General features: G+C 37.8%; 2 protein-coding genes across 3 annotated transcripts; both read right to left on the reverse strand.

Annotated features, from left to right (window-relative positions):
- Positions 1 to 305: 305 nt before the first annotated feature.
- On the reverse strand, positions 306 to 8,016 carry ankk1 (ankyrin repeat and kinase domain containing 1). 2 transcript variants are annotated; one of them, XM_026282375.1, is made up of 8 exons: positions 7,744 to 8,016; positions 7,261 to 7,540; positions 6,877 to 7,028; positions 6,719 to 6,768; positions 5,993 to 6,148; positions 5,302 to 5,393; positions 3,752 to 3,776; positions 306 to 3,655 (listed from the first exon to the last, which is right to left on the reverse strand). In XM_026282375.1, the coding sequence occupies exons 1-8, from the start codon at positions 7,935 to 7,937 to the stop codon at positions 2,400 to 2,402; spliced, it is 2,205 nt and encodes a 734-aa protein (XP_026138160.1). In that variant the 5' UTR covers positions 7,938 to 8,016; the 3' UTR covers positions 306 to 2,399. The 2 variants fall into 2 exon arrangements, with proteins under 2 accessions (XP_026138160.1, XP_026138159.1); XM_026282374.1 differs by having other exon boundaries at positions 5,293 to 5,393.
- A 1,491-nt stretch (positions 8,017 to 9,507) lies between these two features.
- On the reverse strand, positions 9,508 to 12,215 carry LOC113115095 (uromodulin-like 1). The gene is made up of 4 exons (XM_026282376.1): positions 12,102 to 12,215; positions 11,037 to 11,193; positions 10,584 to 10,713; positions 9,508 to 10,501 (listed from the first exon to the last, which is right to left on the reverse strand). Coding segments are annotated over exons 1-4 (420 nt in total). The 5' UTR covers positions 12,104 to 12,215; the 3' UTR covers positions 9,508 to 10,370.
- Positions 12,216 to 18,167: the final 5,952 nt, after the last annotated feature.

The raw sequence follows: 18,167 nt of genomic DNA on the forward strand, positions 1-18,167 counted from the left end.
CTAGTAATCTCCTTTCAGAAATGGTATAATTTATTTTTCAGCACATTTCCTTGGATGTGCAGTCTTGTGTATAAATTCCTCTCTCTCTCTCTCTCTCTCTCTCTCTCTCTATATATATATATATATATATATATATATATATATATATGTATGTATATATAAAATTTGCTGCAGAGATTTAAACCTAAGCCGCATAAATGATGCTTTTTGGTGCATTAACAATAGTCCACGGGGAATATTTTCAGCTTTGCTATTATAAATGTTTTTAAGCTTTAAAGAAAAATTTTGCCTCATAAATTCCAGGCAGGATCCAAACGCTAACAACTGTTTATTTACACTTAATTGAGAATTTTTGGTTTACTGTGAAACACACAAGCACACACTGAGCAGAATGATTCTTTTTGACTTCCTCGGAATTAGACACATGACAGCAAAATGATCATATCCATACATTTTCTGAACTTTCCAATCTCGGTTCCTCTGCATGAGAAAAACACCCAAGAAACATGCCATTATGTAAAAGATTGATTAATTTTATATAACTGCATATGAATGTGGATCGCATCAATTTGTGTTGTCGACACTTTTGTTATAATGCAGACTTTAATGAGACATTTAAAGTGTCATGTACATTACAGTGGAGCGACTGCAGTGCAAACCACAGTCTGTGATAATGGGCTGCATGCGTTCCAATTCCTTCACAGGGCATTGATGTTTTATTAACATATTCACTTGAGAAAAAAAAAAAAAAAAACGCAAGCCAGAACTTTTGCTGAAAAGTGATTTATGTCCTGATGTTTGTTTCCAAAGATCTGAATCCACATTACAACTTTCTCTGTGACACAAGAGAGTATGTGAAATATTCAGGCTATATCTTATATCATGTTTAATGTACCTTGTATAATACAAAACTGGTGCATTTCAGTCACAAGTTTACACTGGTTAAATATGAATAATGTAATGCTGTCTTCTATACTACCAGTTCAATTATACTCTCTCTCTCTCTCTCTCTCTCTCTCTCTCTCTCTCTCTCTCTCTCTCTCTCTCTCTCTCTCTCTCTCTCTCTCTCTCTCTCTATATATATATATATATATATATATGATCATTTTCCTGTCATGTAACAACCTCCTTTCTCTGTCATTATACAGTTGTGTGTGTGTGTGTGTGTACACACATAACTGTATAATGTCAGAGAAAGGAGGTTGTTGCATTCAATCTATATAGTTTTTTTTTTTTCTTTTTTTGTGGAACGTGAGCGGAAGCCTGCTGGGAAGTGTTAAGCATGTTGTCAAACAGGTTGTTTGGCTTTTGTTTGGAAAACTAACATGCCATTTGAATTCCATGAATGGTTATGATTTTTTCACCGTGACATGTGCATGTCTGACAGTAGTAGAAATCACCCAAGTATGATTGTATTGAATCATGCTAAATACATGAGTAGGTATTAGGTAGCGGTTGGTGTCGGCGCAGTGGATAAGACATGTGCCTTTGGTGTGAGAGACCTGGGTTTGAATCCACTGTGAGACACCAACTTAACACCTAGTTGCTCCAGAGGCGTGTGACCTCGGACATATATAGCAATTTGTAAGTCGCTTTGGATAAAAGCATCAGCTAAATGTAAATGTAGGTATCAAAATACCACATTTTTTTTGCAGGCAATTTTGTCAACATGAATTACCATTAATAAGTCATCATTTAATCAACCTAATGCTGCTACATTGACTTCATTTCTTTTGTGGAACATAAAAGAAAACATTTTGAGAAATGTCTCAGTGTTTTTTCTCTCTCTCCATACAATGAAAGCCAACTGTCACCAAAACATTTTGTGGTTGCCAGCATTCTTCATAATATCGTCTTAAATGTTCCACGGATAAAAAAAAAAAAAAAAAAAAGTAAATTTTTCAAACAACATGAGGATGAATAAATCAAGACAGAATTTTAATTTATGGGTAAATTATCACTTTAAAATTACTTAATAGCCTGTGCGAACCTAAGTGACTAAACAGATCTATAAAGTAGTTTCAGTGATGAAGCAAGTTATTATTTTTTGATTAAATATTACTAAAACAAACAATTCTCTTCTTAGGAAAAACATGCTCTGATAAATTATTCAAGATAAATAAACTAACTCAATTTCAATTGTATGCTGACATACTGCTAAGCATCAAATCCTTCATTCATAACAATTCCATTCTGAGAACACACCTGAGCTTTTAACCTAATCCAAACAAAGGTGTTAAATTCTAGGAATCTAAACCACAAACAACAGCAAGACTGTTTATAAGAACAAGCTTTGCAGGAGGAAGGAAATCGATAGCTGAGATCAATGCTGCACTTCCTCTAATGGTGGAGTTGTCACCAAACATGCTTTGCTCTCTGCCAGGATCTCCACCGGTGTGCTAACGGTTCAGTAGCTCCACGGCTTCTGTATTGTTGCACCGTTGAGCCAAGGTTAAAGGGGTGCATCCTTTTGAGTCCTGCATATCCCGCTGTGCATTATTCATCAGCAGGGCTTTGATGATTGGGATGTTGCTGAGCTGGACGGCTGAATGCAATGGCGTTGACTGGCTGTTATTCTGGGCGTTCACATTGGCTTGGTGAGATATCAGCTGCAGAACGCTAGGGAAGCAGCTACTGTTACAGGCTAAGTGAAGGGGTGTCCAGCCATTATCCTCGGCCAGGTTTGGGTCAGCACCTGCTGTTAGCAGCACCGTCACCACCTCCTCCTGCCCATGATGGCAAGCAAGATGCAGAGGAGTCCATCCGTCTTTCCCTTGGACATTGACTGAGCCGTGGTGCTCCTCTAACACGAGGACAGTCTCTGGATGGCCTTTTAGGGCTGCAAGGTGCATGGCTGTCCAATTCTGATAGGTTCTGATATCGGGGTCGACTCCTTTACTCAACAGGAGTCTGCAGATACCTGTGTAACCCTTTAGAGCGGCAAAATGTAGGGGACTGTAGCTTTGCTCATCGACTGTTTTCACATCAGCCCCATTATTAACCAGCAAACGGACCACCCTGAAGTGCCCTTCATCTGCCGCCAAGTGTAGTGAAGTGGATTGAAGGTTATCTGTTTTGTTAACGTCAGCTTTTTTTTTGAGCAAGAGGTTGACGATGTTCACGTGACCGTAAATGGAAGCCATGTGAAGCGCCGTACGGCCAGACTGGCGCTCCTGCTCATCCACGGCATTCAGACGCGGGATCAGGATTCTCACGATGTGCTCGTGGCCATTCTGAGCAGCGAGATGCAAAGGCGTCCACCCATCCTTCTCCTTGGCATCGGCTCTCGCCTTATTGTCTAACAAAAGGCGAACGGCTCTGTCGTCGCCAGCCTGTACGGCAAAGTGCAGCGCAGTCCACTGGTCGCCATCGCTGAGGTTGACGTCAGCCCCACAGTCTGTCAGCAAGCTGCAAATCTCGTAAAACTTGTGCAGAACTGCAACAATGAGCGGGGTGTAGCCTTTTGCACTCTGGCAATTCACAGGAGCTCCCAGATTCAGGACCATCTGCACGCTCTCTGTGTCCCCGCTTGCCACAGCGTGATGAAGGAGAGAGTTGTTGTCTTGGAAGACCATAGACACGTGCTCTTTTTGTAGAACTTTCTTAAAGCTCTCAAACTCTTTCTTCACAAGGAGAGAGTGAACGCTAGAATCATCTGTAGGGAAAAAAATGGATGGAGGATAGTTTTATATAGCGTTTGTACAGACAAAAAAAAAAGAGGTTGAATGCGAGGACTTGGACAAATACTTGCCTGAGGAGTCAGCTGTTTTCTTTGGCTAATGGAGAGAAACCAAAATTGAATGTTATTTCTATTTTGTGACTGATGACACAATTTGCTGACATTAGTGGTAAAAATATGGAGGTATTACTGTCATGGATTTTAAAAAGTTTGTGTGCATTTTATTTCTTCAGTGTCAGATGATAAAAGCATTGTTTTCAAAAAACTTGCACAATGAAACCTGTCTTCAAAAGACTGCATTTTCCGGCCCCCAAATATACTTTTGTTATGTAAATTAAAGAAAAAAATCTCAATTTCTAGTTGAAAACAGTGATGTGTAAATGCTTCCTGAAGCCAACTGAAGAGTCGAGTTGCAACTGACTGTTCGCAAAAACCCACCCTCCTTAACTACTGTTGCTATGTCCAACAAGCCATGCCGATCTCACGCCACACACCATGTTCTCAGACAGTAAAAATACATTGTGGGGCAAAGAGGACACTGACAGATAAAACAGACCAAGTTACTTCTGGTATGAAACAAGGTCTCAGATTTTTAAAGAAATTCAATCAATAAATCCCATTTTGAGGCTCTTTAATGTGTTGTGACAGATTATTGTATTGCCTCAGTTCAACAGATCTTCTTTTCATACAGTATTTACTTAAAGCACAAAATAAACGCGGATGGACATCAGAACATTTTTATTTAAACTGCGAAAAGACGTTTATACACAATTTTTCAAGTTTAAGTCCACTGAAGTTGATTTTTTTTTTTCTTCTCCCGGATACAGCGTTATGATTGGTCAGATCACATGTCAGTCAAGCTCTTTGTGAATGGTCAACTGCATCACAACTTCAGTCAGACTAAGGTGCTTATAATTAAACCCTATTGTAGTCTTCATTAAACAGAATCATAAAAAAATGAGTTTTGTTACCATAGAAAGCAGGTCTCCAGCTGCAGTCTTGCTAGTCAAGTTAATCTTCATGTTTAAAAGCATGTTGTGCCTCATCAAGAAAGTGTTCAGCATTAACACAAATGGTAGACAGACTAGCATGCATAAATACTGGACCAAGCTCAGCCGCAGTGTATTTTTCTTGGTCTATTAACCTGAACACGACTTCCCCATCATATGCTGGTTAGGTTGAAGCATGATTGCTAGTTTGAGCTGGATTAAGCTGGTAATGTGCTGGTCCTAAACTGGTCTTGAGCAAGGGCTTTTTTGCTCAGGACCAGCTCAAACCAGCAGCCATGCTTCCAAACATACCTAACCAGCATATGCTGTTTTCTTTTTTTCAACAAGGTGGTACAATTTCAAGTGTTTAGGAAAAAAAAAAAAAAAAGATGAATTACTCCGTAGTCTAGAAAAAAACAGTTTGGTGTAAATAGCTTTGTGTATTGAGTATTTTACCATGTTCAAATCATGCCTTAACATTCTACAGGTTTCCTTTCCAAAGTTAGAGAAGAAAATAGAGGAATGTGTTCACAGATCCCTGAGTATTACGAGTATTACTCAAACTAACACCTTATGTGCTGACAGAGTACAGTGGTCTAAACATGAACTGGAAGAGTCACTTACGTTCCATACCTGTTCAGGTAGACGTTTTCTTATCTCACCCCTTGCATTCGTGTCCGGGATTTTTAGGATTTCACTAAGGACTTCAGTCAATCGCACGGTTTCTGCAGAGACATGGAGATGATACAGCTGAATGTCACTTTGGGGAGTAGTTTTGCTCTAGCTCTTTTTCAGGCCTTCTTAAACAAGAGTGATCATTTGCATTAAAATGTGCAAATGGCCAGCTAATGATTGACAGCCTTTTAGCCGCTTTAATAGAGGAGCAATATAATTGGGCAGTGAATGAGATAAAATAATAGCGTAGGGGATATAGCTGTGCTAATCAAACTGCATTTTAAATAATCTGATGTACGAGATTAATTGTATTCGACCTATTATACAATACGACACCTCAATAGAATTAGCAGAAGCTTATTAAACTACTTTAATGCTTAACAACAAACAGTGAATATTAAAATTCATTATCGCAGTCACTAAATCAAATAATTGAATTAGAACTTTTACTGAAGGTGACCTGAGGAAGAAACAGTCACGGAGGAACTGGGAGGCTGATAAAAGATGCAACAGTGTTGGTTCTTTGCTCATTGTTATTTCAGAAGAGTAAAATCTGCTGGGACTTTTCGAATACATTTTGTCTGTATGTAATCAAGCACTATTATAGTCTTCATTTAACAGAAACAAGAAGAGAAATGAGGTTTGTTACCAGAGAAAGCCGGTCTCCGGCTGCAGTCTTGATGCCAACACTGCTGCATGACACCAATCATGTCCTCGCACTCAAGTGGCTTGTCTTCAGGGATCTTCTCTACACCAGGCCTTTTGCCAGATGACACTCTGATTAATATTTCTGTCATATTCAGACCTGTGACAAGGAGAATAGAACAAATTGCTTGGAGTGTTATTTTTGTACTATACAAACTCCAAATATTGCACATGTAAACAAACACTTTTGCTTCTAGCACACTCAAAACAAACAGAGAGGAAAAGGAACTCGCTACTAAATAATTTTCCTCAATAAACTGAGTGGAAGATGTTTCAGAAATGTTGACTGGTAACCTTAAGGCGGTTAGAAAGGAATATTAGAAGCTGTTTTGTTCTGTATTCTTGTATATGTTTGTTTTATGTATACATTGATGTGGTTTTTTATTTTATTTTTTTGCAGTCAACATTATTACCAAATTACAGGATGTTTAAGTATAGTTTAAATTTAGTTTTTTAACTAATAAAGAAACTCCAAATTAAATAGACAAAACCTATCAATAGATAAATATATAAAACATTTAACCTACAAAATAATAATAATAATAATAATAATAATAATAATAATAATAATAATAATAATAATAATAATAATAATAATAATCTAATTAATGCAAAACAACAACTTGTGTAAAAATTTGTGGAAAGTACCAAAATTAGGAACAATATATACCTTGGTATGCACGCTGCTGAGTCAGAATTTCCCACATAATAATAGAAATGCTGCAAAGTGAGAATGTTTAGATGTTTACTTCATGGCATATCATAACTCACTGTCAAAATGTCAATTTATGCACATTCTGTGAAGTTCTTTAAGTTCTGAACTCTCACCTGTAAACATCGTACTTCGTTCCAGGTGGTTCAGGATTCTGGGTAAAGATCTCTGGAGGCACATAGTTTATGTTCCCCCGAGGTGACAGGTGTTCAATAAACTCTGTCTTTCCAGAAAACTCCTCCCATTTAACGAGGCCAAAATCTGAAATCTTTATAGATAAAATAAGTCTGAAACTGCAACAATACTGTGAGGTTTTATATTTTTACTAAATGAGGCATATGTGTAGAAAGTAACATTAAAGACTGATAAAAGCGCAAACTATTCAACTGTATTATAAGGGTTTCCAAAACCACTAGTTTTTTTTCTTTTTTTTTTTTCTTTTTTTTTTTCTTTTTTACCAGTAATAGGTTCAGAAACATCTTCAGTAGTATCTGACTCACTTTCACGTGTAGATGGTCATCAAAAAGAATGTTGGCTGGTTTCAAATTCAAATGAAGAATGGGTGGTTTCATGCTGTGCAGAAAATTCATGCCCATCGTCATCTCGTGGATCATTTGGAACTTCTTAGGCCACATTAAGAAATGACTGCTGAGGAGGTTGTCCAAGGATCCCTTGCTCATATATTCCATCACTAAACCAGGTGGATCTTTGCTTATTCCATAAATGGAGATTAAATAGCTAAACTTCAGTCTTCCGATTTTGGACATCTGTGTCATGTTCCTGAGCCACAAAATATAAAATCACTGTACATATAAAATCATAGTATGTATAAAATCATACACACACATTATTCAGAATAAAAAAAAAAATACAAACATAATACACAGTATAATATTAATATTTATTTTAGTTAACTTTAAATAAGTCCTATGAACTACTTACAATCTCATAGTTTAAACAGCAATATAGTTTTAATTTTGTACCTGTAATCATTGGTCGTTGTCTTTAGTGCACATGTTTCCCGCCAGACTTTAACCTTCACCTTATAGACACGGCCAAACTTACGCTCAGCCAGTTTCTCCCAGTCACTTTCAAACTCATCTTTTTCAAAATGAGTAAATCTTTCCAGGCTGCCGTCTCTGAAAGAACCCTGCACGCTGGAATTAGCTGCTGTCATTTTGTTTTCCAGTCTCAGGAAATGAAGACGCTGCCCTTCGACATTTCTTCTTTGCACACAGAAACCAGTTCAAGGAAACACATGAAACAAAAGGCTCTGCTGGTTTTGGTGGGAGGAGTCAGAGCTCTGATTAGAAGAATAGAAATGTAACAAAGCCAGTTCTGAATGAGGTTGAGAGATTTGTGTGGGACACCTGGAAACCGGATATACCAGCTTCGTGTTTTTACTTAACAGTAGGAATGGCCTCATAAGGCATGTGTGCATGTTTGTCGTTAGAGAAGCTGTTTCATTTGTTTTAATATATTTCAGCAGAAATATATCCAAAGATATTTGAAGCTAAATATTTAATTGAAGGTTAATTGTCATACAGTTCAACAGATACATAAAGTGCATGTCACAGTTTCATTATAATTACTGTTGTTCTCGGGAAGTTTTTCCATTGTTCATTAATCACTCAAGCGCGATGTCTTGAATTTCTTGGCACATTAGCAAAAACCTGTGGAGCGAATGTTATTCTAAGCCAAACTGTGATGCAAATTACTGTAACCTTCAATGACAGGCTTTCAAAGAATAAAGTAATGATACTAATAACAGTAATTCACAATCAAGCAGTGAGAAGCACTTTTAGGTGACGATGCCTTGACTCTTCAGCGCTCTTGTAACGCCTTGAAGGAGAGACTTGTCATTCAGCCGCTGCTATTCAGTCTTTGTCGGCCACCCCAAGAGACACTTCATCCTTTAAGAAGTGCACAAAGAGCCAGCCTCTGCATTTCAACATGAATACCGGCTCTGTTGATTTTCTGCTTGGGTATATATTGATGCAAGGACTAGATTCACAGTCAAACCTGTCATAATGTTCTGCTTTGTAATGATGAAGTGAAGGTGGCAGTAGTGTTTAGTGTGTCGTGCGCAAAGCAATTGAAACAGCTGCAAATGACCTTTTAAAACATAAGATAACGGAATCAATACTCTAATTACCTGATTAACTGAAGGAGTAATTACGCAACAAGCTACCACAAGTGTTTCTAATAGTCTATTTCTCTACTTTCAAACATTTACTATCAAAGTTAGCTTCTTTTCAGTTCTGGGACATATTCGCTTCACTTCCCATTGGGCCCATTTTGACTGTCCTTTAAATTACAAGAAGCCAATATGTTTTTTATTAAGTGGTCTTCAAGCCAGTAAATCTGCTGTGCCCCTAGGTTGTCCCAGCGTGGTAGTGAGATTTACAAAGAGATGCGTCTCAAAGGCAGTGTGCTTGTTACTACTTAATTGCTTCTATTTTTCCTCCAACGGCGATTATTTGAATGGGAAACACATAATGTGAATCCTAGAAACAAGTAGCTGAACAACATGTTTAATCTTCGAGAGAACTGGAGTAGAGATACATAAAGAGAAGCATTCATGTATATCTTTGCATTCCTCTATATCTTTGACATCAGTCCATTCTACATTAAAGATTGGTAAGTCTCAAAGCAGCAAAGAAACTAGGGAATGTTAGGATGAGCAACCCTAAACCTAACATAAACATAATAACATAAAAATGTTGTATAAAACCAGGCAAGTTATTTCTGAACAAACCCCTCTGTGAAAACCTATAGAATATAGATGGTGTATGTGAGTGATACTGAAGTGGAGATTTATGAGTCAGAGTCGGAGAAAAATCACCTTTTGAGAAAATGGCCTTTAAAGATATGAATTGTGCCTGAAATCTACAAACACAAATACATAAGTTGTTATAAAAGTAGCACTTAAAGTGCATTTTGGATGTTTTCTTTCTACTAGTCTGAAAAAAAAATACATCTGAGATATTTTTGAGAAAAACCAAAATGTCATTAATGCATGACATTGATGCATGAGTGTTTTTGCCTGTAGTGTCTACAGTCACAGTACATTGTCAATAGTGTGGGAATGTATACACTACAACTCACACAGAAGAAGTCACTTTCAGACAGTCTGTGTGACCAACTTGAACCCAATGCCCTCACATGGAATTCAAAGAAATTATTGCATTTTTTGGGTGAAAATTTGCGGAACTAAGGTAAATCTCACCTTTACGCAGAGGAAAGAAAGGTTTTGGAATGACATTAGGGCAAGCTCTTATATGAATTATCCCTTTAAATGGCTGTTTGTTAACAATCCATACACATTTACTTAGTGTATATATATAAGTATATAATGTATAAGTGTTCACAATGAAATGGCTGACTGGCTTGCATTTTTTACAGCTCTATTGTAACATTTAAAGCATGATAGAATAATCGCATTTTCAAGAGCAAATTGGGCCTCTTTAAAAAACTTTAATAGTTTAATCAGTTTCCCAGTGCAGCTAACTAAACATAATTATGAGCAATTCAAAAACTGTCAGATAATGATTGAATGCTCAATGCAGATTTCAGTCCAGTTGGCTGGTTTGCAGTGAGCTCTGTTCAGTTAGCATTCACAAAGGGTCCTGGACCTTTGCAGACAACGTCTGTTTGCCATCCAGACAAGAAAGAGAGCCAAACATGCCAGCAAACAGCTGGCCACTGAGCTGATAATCATCACCACGGCTTCAGTGTCATCTGTACAGCATTAACAAACCAGATCAGACCAACAGTTCTGCTGAAATATGGTAATAAGGTAATAAAATTGGTAATAAGTTACCTGCTGTTTCAGAGAATGATGAATTGTCTGCTTCTTTCAAAACAGGGCCAAAAGAAATGCGGTTTCCCGTGCTGCTGAAGATAGCCCCTGGTTCCTCTCTGAGATGCGCATTTCGACTCTGAACGCACTGCTATGATGAGAAATGCATAAACAATAATGTCATCATCCTGAAATCAAGCCATTATATGGGGCCAAAATAAATCCCCTAAACTTCTGCATACTTTCAAATTGTTTACAGACTCGACGAGTTATTCTGTTAGCCCACGAATTGCCGACTACTTCACTTTCTGTCTTGCAGTTACAGAGTAACAAGCCGGGGAAGATAATTTATTTAGAAACTGCAGACGCTGTCATCAAACGAGGGAGAGTAATGAAAAGTAGAAATATTGAGACCTCTTCGACAGTGATAAATGATCCCCAAGTTTTCATCTGTGAAGCTGGGTTCAGACTTACCTTCTCGCACTCAGAACGGTTCCTCAAACACACGCTGAGGTCACAGTGCAGGTACGCGGTGGAGTAATTGATCATCTGGAAGAGACTGATGGTGAAGCTGGCGCTCTTTGACAGGACGCTAGGAAGCAGTCTAATGCCATGAGGGTCTATAGGCAGCCTGAGGGAGTTCACATCAAAGAGACGCATTAGCTCCGATAGTGCGAACAAATCTAAAATAATGGACTTTCCCGGGTGACGCAAACAGAGGTGAAACGTCTGATGCTGAAAAGAGTGTAAATTAAATCCTGTGGATGGAGTGCTATATCCAAATATCTGATGGTTTTTAATTATAATAACAATGAGAGCAGTGGTTTGATTGAATCCAATGTGAGACGGATACAGTTTCTGGATTATTTTAACAGCATTAAACATAAAAAGGCTTATTTTAACATAATTTATCTTATACTATCATTGGTATACAGAAAATAGTATATTTTTGTACATTGCCATTTATCAATGTCCACATAACTCTGTCTATTTTCTAAATTTATCTTATAGATTGATGTTATTGTGAACAATTAAGCCATGAATGTGTTTCATAAAAAAGAGCTTTAAATGAAATTTTCTGTGCCATACAGTATGCTGGGCTTCTCCAGTCATTACTCCACTAAAATTAAATATTTTTTTTAAACAGGTTTACACAGCTCAAAAACTAACTACCATAATGCAATAAAGAACACATTTAGTGCTGCTTTTCTAAGGCTTAAGAATGCTAGGATTAAATTAAATAAGTATCTAATCTAAAATTCTTAGATACTTCTTGTTCTTTTTATGCAGTAAATGGCACAGCATAGGGTAAAAGTTAGCAAAATGGCACTGACTGCCTCCCTCTGAACTTTCATCTGCTGTTTTCCAGTGTAATTTGAAAAAAAAAATACTTCCTTATCAATTTTATTTGATAAAAAAACAAGACCTCCCACGTCTCCCCTGATTGAAAAACAGCTTTGTTAAACAAAAGCACATTACTGTACTTCCAAAGAATTTACCACACAGATGTTTTATTTTGATAAAAGGTTTAGTACATACATTTGCTGAAAGCACACATAGTGCTGTCTCTGGATATTTTGGCAATGTGCTATTGGCAACAGAGCAGAGAGACTGATGGAAAGTGAATACTTCACACACCAGCAGGGACACAGACATCAGCAGTTTACTGTACTGCTCTAACGCTCGATACAGGGACATACTTTGCCCAGGATATTTATAGCTTTCTCAAGTTTGAGGGAATGTTTCTTAGCCAATCATTATAATGCTGTTCCCCTGGATAAGGTGATAAGGTGACCAGTTAAAATGTAGCTGAGTCATCTAAACAGTAACTAATGTTGATGTATTAAACTTCCACTTAAAAATATGGGAGACGGGATCCGTATAATCCTGCCATGCTCTGACCATGAAGCTGATTTGGGACCATAATGTGAAATGTGGCCTGGTTCATGGGCACCATGTGATTTCAGTTAATCTAAAATAACCTGAGAGGTGCACATTACCTGGAAAAAATGCAGCAGGTGGTATTAAATTCATCAAGTCTGACGGTGGGCGAGAGGCAGCAGGATTTTATCTCTAGGTTCACCTGGCTGTTATTTGTTTTGAGGCTGATGACGACACGCAGGTTTCCGAGGGCAGGGATGAGATCTCCGGGCATGATATCTCTCTCCAAGTTCAGACTCATCTCTGCTGTGTAGTTGCCAGTGCCACAGATATCATCTGAGATTTGCGCCAGACTGGAAGAAGACAATCAGACGGTCAAAATCCATTTTGAGGGCGGTGAAAATTAATCATGTTGACTAGAGTTTATCACCATGCTGGCATCTCTATAGATTGCATCTGTACTTGTGGAGCTAAAGTTTATTCAGTAAAGTAACATTCCTTCCACAACAACAGCAGACATACTTCTTTACTGATATCACTAAACTGAAATAAAATGAGTGCAGTTTTCTAAACAAACAAATAAAGCTTTTGTTTTTCAATTTTAATATATAGTTTCAGATCTATCTATCTAATGCTGGTGATTGATCTAGCACTAAATGCTAATAAAACTGTTTGTTTTCCACCTTAAAAGTGATTTAAGAGTTGGGTGTCATTACCCACTGAGAGAATCGGGTGATATAATCCTCCTCTTCCTGTTTATCACTGGCAGGTCTGACATGAACTCAGCAGATACCCCTGAGTCACTTTCAGCAAATGGAGTAGTGCCATGTGAAATATCTTCCCTCCCTTCCCCGGACTGTAATGAACCTTTGGGGAGCGATTGTGTCTCTGTACTTGAGAAACTCAAATCCATGTGGACAATAGGAGAGAACTTTTCCCCACTAACAGCAGACAGCGAAGTCCGCCCAAGGTGTTTTTGTAAATCTTCTGTAGCGTCTGAACTGGACATTTCGTCAGCAGGAAAGTTTGATTGCGTCGTTTGTGAATGCTCATTCACTGTTGAGAAAAATTCAGTCTGGTTTTCAGCTAAGGTCACATGCTCTTTATGCAACGCATTCTGCATATGAATAAGATCCAAAGTGAAAGTTGGTGAAGTTGTTCCAGTGAATGATTCAAGGGGTGACGTGTTCAAGGTCCCTTCTGATCGTGCATCAGCTGTTGTGTGCCTACTGATGACAGAAATTGGGCTGGATGTCATGTTCTTTGGCTGCTCTTTAACATCTGATAAATTGACAAACATATGAAGTGAATCTTTGTGGTTGTCAAGTCCATTTATTTTCTGCTCAACAGATACTGACGGAAAAGCAGAGGAGGTCAAATGTTGTTTAAATTCTGTATTTGACAGAGCAACAGGGGAAACAGTAGTGTGAATTGGATTTGAACCAATCCTGGGCGAAATTGACGTGAACGAGGTTTGATTCATGCCAGCAATGGAATGACTGCTCTGATCATGGTGTTTCAGAGTTGCTGGTTTAACCCCGCCATCTCTCTTCTTTAAGTTCGACTCAATCTGAAGTCCAGATTGTGATTGCAGTGTTTCTGTGAGGAATTTCTCTCCAGGGTGAGCTTCAACGAGCTGCTGGACTGATGGGATACTGCTAACTGTGTAGCTGCCCAAAAAAAGCGGCACAGTCCCTCTTGGGTTTTTAAGATGTTGTTTGTCGTCTAATGGCAATCCAGGTGTCATTGAGTGATTTATAAAGTCATACTCACGATTACGTTTCTTAGAGATGGATAAAACTGTTGTCACTGTATTTTGTGATTTACCGAAAGTTGTTGTTAGCAGAAAGGACTTTATTGGAGCTGTTGTAATCAAGGACTTGGTTATTGATATGTAGCTGTTAGGAGTCTGATGTGTTGGGGGAATGCTAAAATGTGATTTGTTTTTGTTGATTGTGGTTGTGTTTACCATTTCATGTCTTGTTAATCTGTTTGAGACCATGACTGGCTTCTCTGATATGTCAGATGGGGCTTTTTGGTTTTGGTTCATAGAGTCAAGTTTGGTAAAGTCTTCCACATTTGGGAATCTCCTCATAGTTGCATATGTAAATGAAGGTGGAATCGACTGAGGAGTTTGAACCGATACAAATGTCTCTGAGGGAAAATTATTTAGAGGCTGTCGAGGTTGATGATCGTTCACTTTGAAGACATGAAACAGATTCTTAAGCTTTGTCAGAGGTGGAAGAGGCGCCGCTGTAGATAATTTGTCAAACTGATCAAGCTGTTTTGAAGCATCTTCTTGAGGTGAAAGGGTTCGAGGAGCAGCGAGTGAACTTTGAGTCTGTTTCATGAACTTTCGCATATCACTCGCTGTAGTTGCTTCCTCAGCATTGTTTAATGAGGCAGTACTAAAGACCATCGATTCACTCAGCCAAACTGGAAAATCATCCATTCTGTTACGTTTCTCCATCAAAGAGATATTAGATGCTCTGGCTCCTTTGGTACAAAGATAGGACATTTTTAGTAAAGATGTAAAGTTTTGAGCGGCCAAAGAAAGGTCACTTTTATTCAGACGATGAAAGAAACTTGTTGGTGAGGTATGGAATGTTGGTTTGATTTGACGCTCTTCACTTAATTTGGAGTGAAAAATTGATTTGCTTTCTAGTCCGTCCCTTGCTGAGACAAATCTATGCACAAAGTCAGATATCAACTGTGAGGCCGCAAATTGTTTTGTCACATGCATTTTACCAGCAGCTGTTACCATGTTTGAAAAAGAATTCAGCGTGGTTACGTCCTGATTCTTTGCAGGGATCAGCTTTGAAGCGGAGAATAAAAACATGGAGTCTGGTTGCTTTAGTGACACCCCGAAGGGTTTTGGTCCATTGGTGCTGGGATTTTTGCTGCTTTCTGCCATTTTATTAACTATTACTTGGCTGGTTGATTTCACTTGTAATGGAGTATCAAGGATGAGTGAACTCGGTGAAAGCAGATTCTTCTGTTCTTTTGGCTCATGCTCAGATCCATTTCTTGGATTTTGACCAAGCTCAGTGGTTAAAAGCCCTGTACCCTGCAAAACTGTAAAATGCATAATGGTTGAATGGTTCTTATTCAGAGAAACCTCTTCAGTAGGATTCACAGGGTTATCAGCTCCAAAAGACTCCAGAGTCAAATTTTTAGTCTTGTTTTCGCCCCATCTTTCCACGCTCTTGTTCGACTCCCCAAGGTTATCAATTACTGCTGGATCAGTGGCCGATACCATGGGAATGCCATTTGTGGACGAAGGAGTAATAGACTCCAAGACTCTTTGATTCTCGCTTTCCAGCGAAGTGTGAAAAAAAGCAGAGATCTTTCCCCTGCCTCTAGACAGATGAGCAGCAGGAGTCATGGTGTCATTCATCACTGACTTAAATTCAGCCTCAGCTGAGGGATGAAGCCTCTCCTCATCACTGGAGATCAATGAGAGGTCTCCGTCAGACTGTAACGCCCTCGCTGCCTTGCCATCCTCACCCTTGGAACGTGTACTTGTACCATAAGCAAAGACAAAGCTCTGTTTATTTGAGGTAATTGCGTCTTTATCAGCAGTTGTGGTTGCATTTAATGTACTTGAGTGCTGACTCTCATGTGGCGTATGAAACAAATCTGTCCCTGGAGAACTGATTACAACCATAGTCAGGAGAGCAGGGCTTTCAGTGGAAACTTTTCCACCATTATCACTGGAGCTGTTTTGCTCTTCTGATGGCACATTTGTTATGAAGATTGCGCTCTCGGTTTGTAGGGACTGAAAGCCTTGCAGGTCCGCCTCGTTTGCGCTCACTGAAAAAGCAGAGTTGCAATTTTGCTTGTGAGATGCCTCATAAAATACACATAAATACCTACAATATAAACAGTTCGAGGGCCATTAAAATTTTACGACTGAATACACAAAATATAAATGGTTGCAGTTAAAATTATTGCATGCATAAGGATTGTTCCATAAACACAATACAGATAAGCAAGTTGCAACATTTGCATTAATTAATTATTCAGTACCCTTTTTACTGTGTCTCAGTGATGTCACTGGGGAACCATCCTTTCAAAAGGTACTAATATGCATTTAGGGGTGGGCAAAAAAAAGTTTATCATCCTAGCGACAGCTTTTGTGTGTGTGTGTGTGTGTGTGTGTGTGTGTGTGTGTGTATATATATATATATATATACAATTATTTATTTTTTTTTGAGTGTGGGAAATTAAGAAATCTTGCTACCACAAAAGTTGCTACCACAGAACAGAAACTTTACAGTGCAGAATTGCACACTTAAAGATGGGCCCACTGTAAAAATGATCGATTTAAAACATGTACCCTTCATCTAATCAATATTGCTCTTATATCAATTAAGTATATTATCATAACATATTTAATGTATTATTATAATATATTACATGTAAATATTATTTAAAAGCTCATTGGTACAGTAGGTGTAATGTGTCTCAAAATTAAATAATATCATTTTAATTGTGAAAATGTCAACAAAATGTATACATAAAATGTAGATTACATATCTGTACACACACACATATAACTAATGTTAATTTTATAACAATATTAAATATTAAATTAATATTTTTTCATACATAATTATATTTTTTTATTAAAACAAAAATAACCATAATTACAACCATTACTATTACAACTATAGTTTATAAACTTAAATATCTTTAATCAATTATGTCTTATGATATTTAAATCACTTAATTGTGCTATTGCTAATTACTGAGGAAAAACTTAGTTTACATACCTGCGAGTCCAAAAATGAAAAATATGAAACCAATCCCCATACTTAATCTTCTCTCTTGGTTTCTTTTAAGCTGCACATACATAACACCATAATGAAGTTCTGTTGAGATGCACTACACAGGATACTATCCAACAGTGCTCACACTACACTCTCTGCAGGAGCCTGCTGTGAGCTTTTACCTTACTCTCTAGTCATTTATAAGTAGATTAGATTACTGACACGTGAACAAAAGCAAGCTGAGAAAAATAAAACGGATTTCTGCGTCAGTAGATCCGTCATCACCCTCATCGTGTTTGACCGAGTATAATTTTTCATGCACGCTGCTATGATAAGGCAGTAATCGACTCATCCATTATTTAACTGATTCAGATAAGACTTAAAAACAGTATAGAGAACTTGTAGTTTTCATGTCAATTGATCTTAAGGTGAGTTTACACATTTCCTTCGCCAGAAAGATCAAAGCTTGGTCTAATCAACTCATGGTCAATACCGTATATGTGTGCCAAGAACTACAGTTGGGTAGAAATTGTATTTATCTGCACCACTGTTCACTTGCTGGAAAGTTCAAAGACAAATGTCTCTGGGGGCCTGGTTCTGTCTTTAATATAAGAATATATGAATGTAGTTTATAAGGCTAAAAACTCATCTCTTCTGTGAGCACTTGACCGTATCCTGCTGACTCTTAAAAAGAAGTCTTATATGGTTACACTTTTTCTTAAAACCCTTCTTGTTCTAGAAAGTACTACTCTAAACTATGTTTGAAACTTTCCATTGTTAGCACTTCTCGTGTTATTGCTCCTTATGATGAATCATCTTGTTGTCTTATTCAGTAGGTTGCTTTGGATAAGTGAATAAATGTAAAATGTAGAAATATGATATTAAAGGCACTGTAAGCAATACTTTACATTTTTCCTACATCACAGATATAATTGAAATCATGAAATTAGTG

Source organism: Carassius auratus, chromosome 15 (genome assembly GCF_003368295.1).
Source record: "Carassius auratus strain Wakin chromosome 15, ASM336829v1, whole genome shotgun sequence".
Lineage (NCBI taxonomy): Eukaryota > Metazoa > Chordata > Actinopteri > Cypriniformes > Cyprinidae > Carassius > Carassius auratus.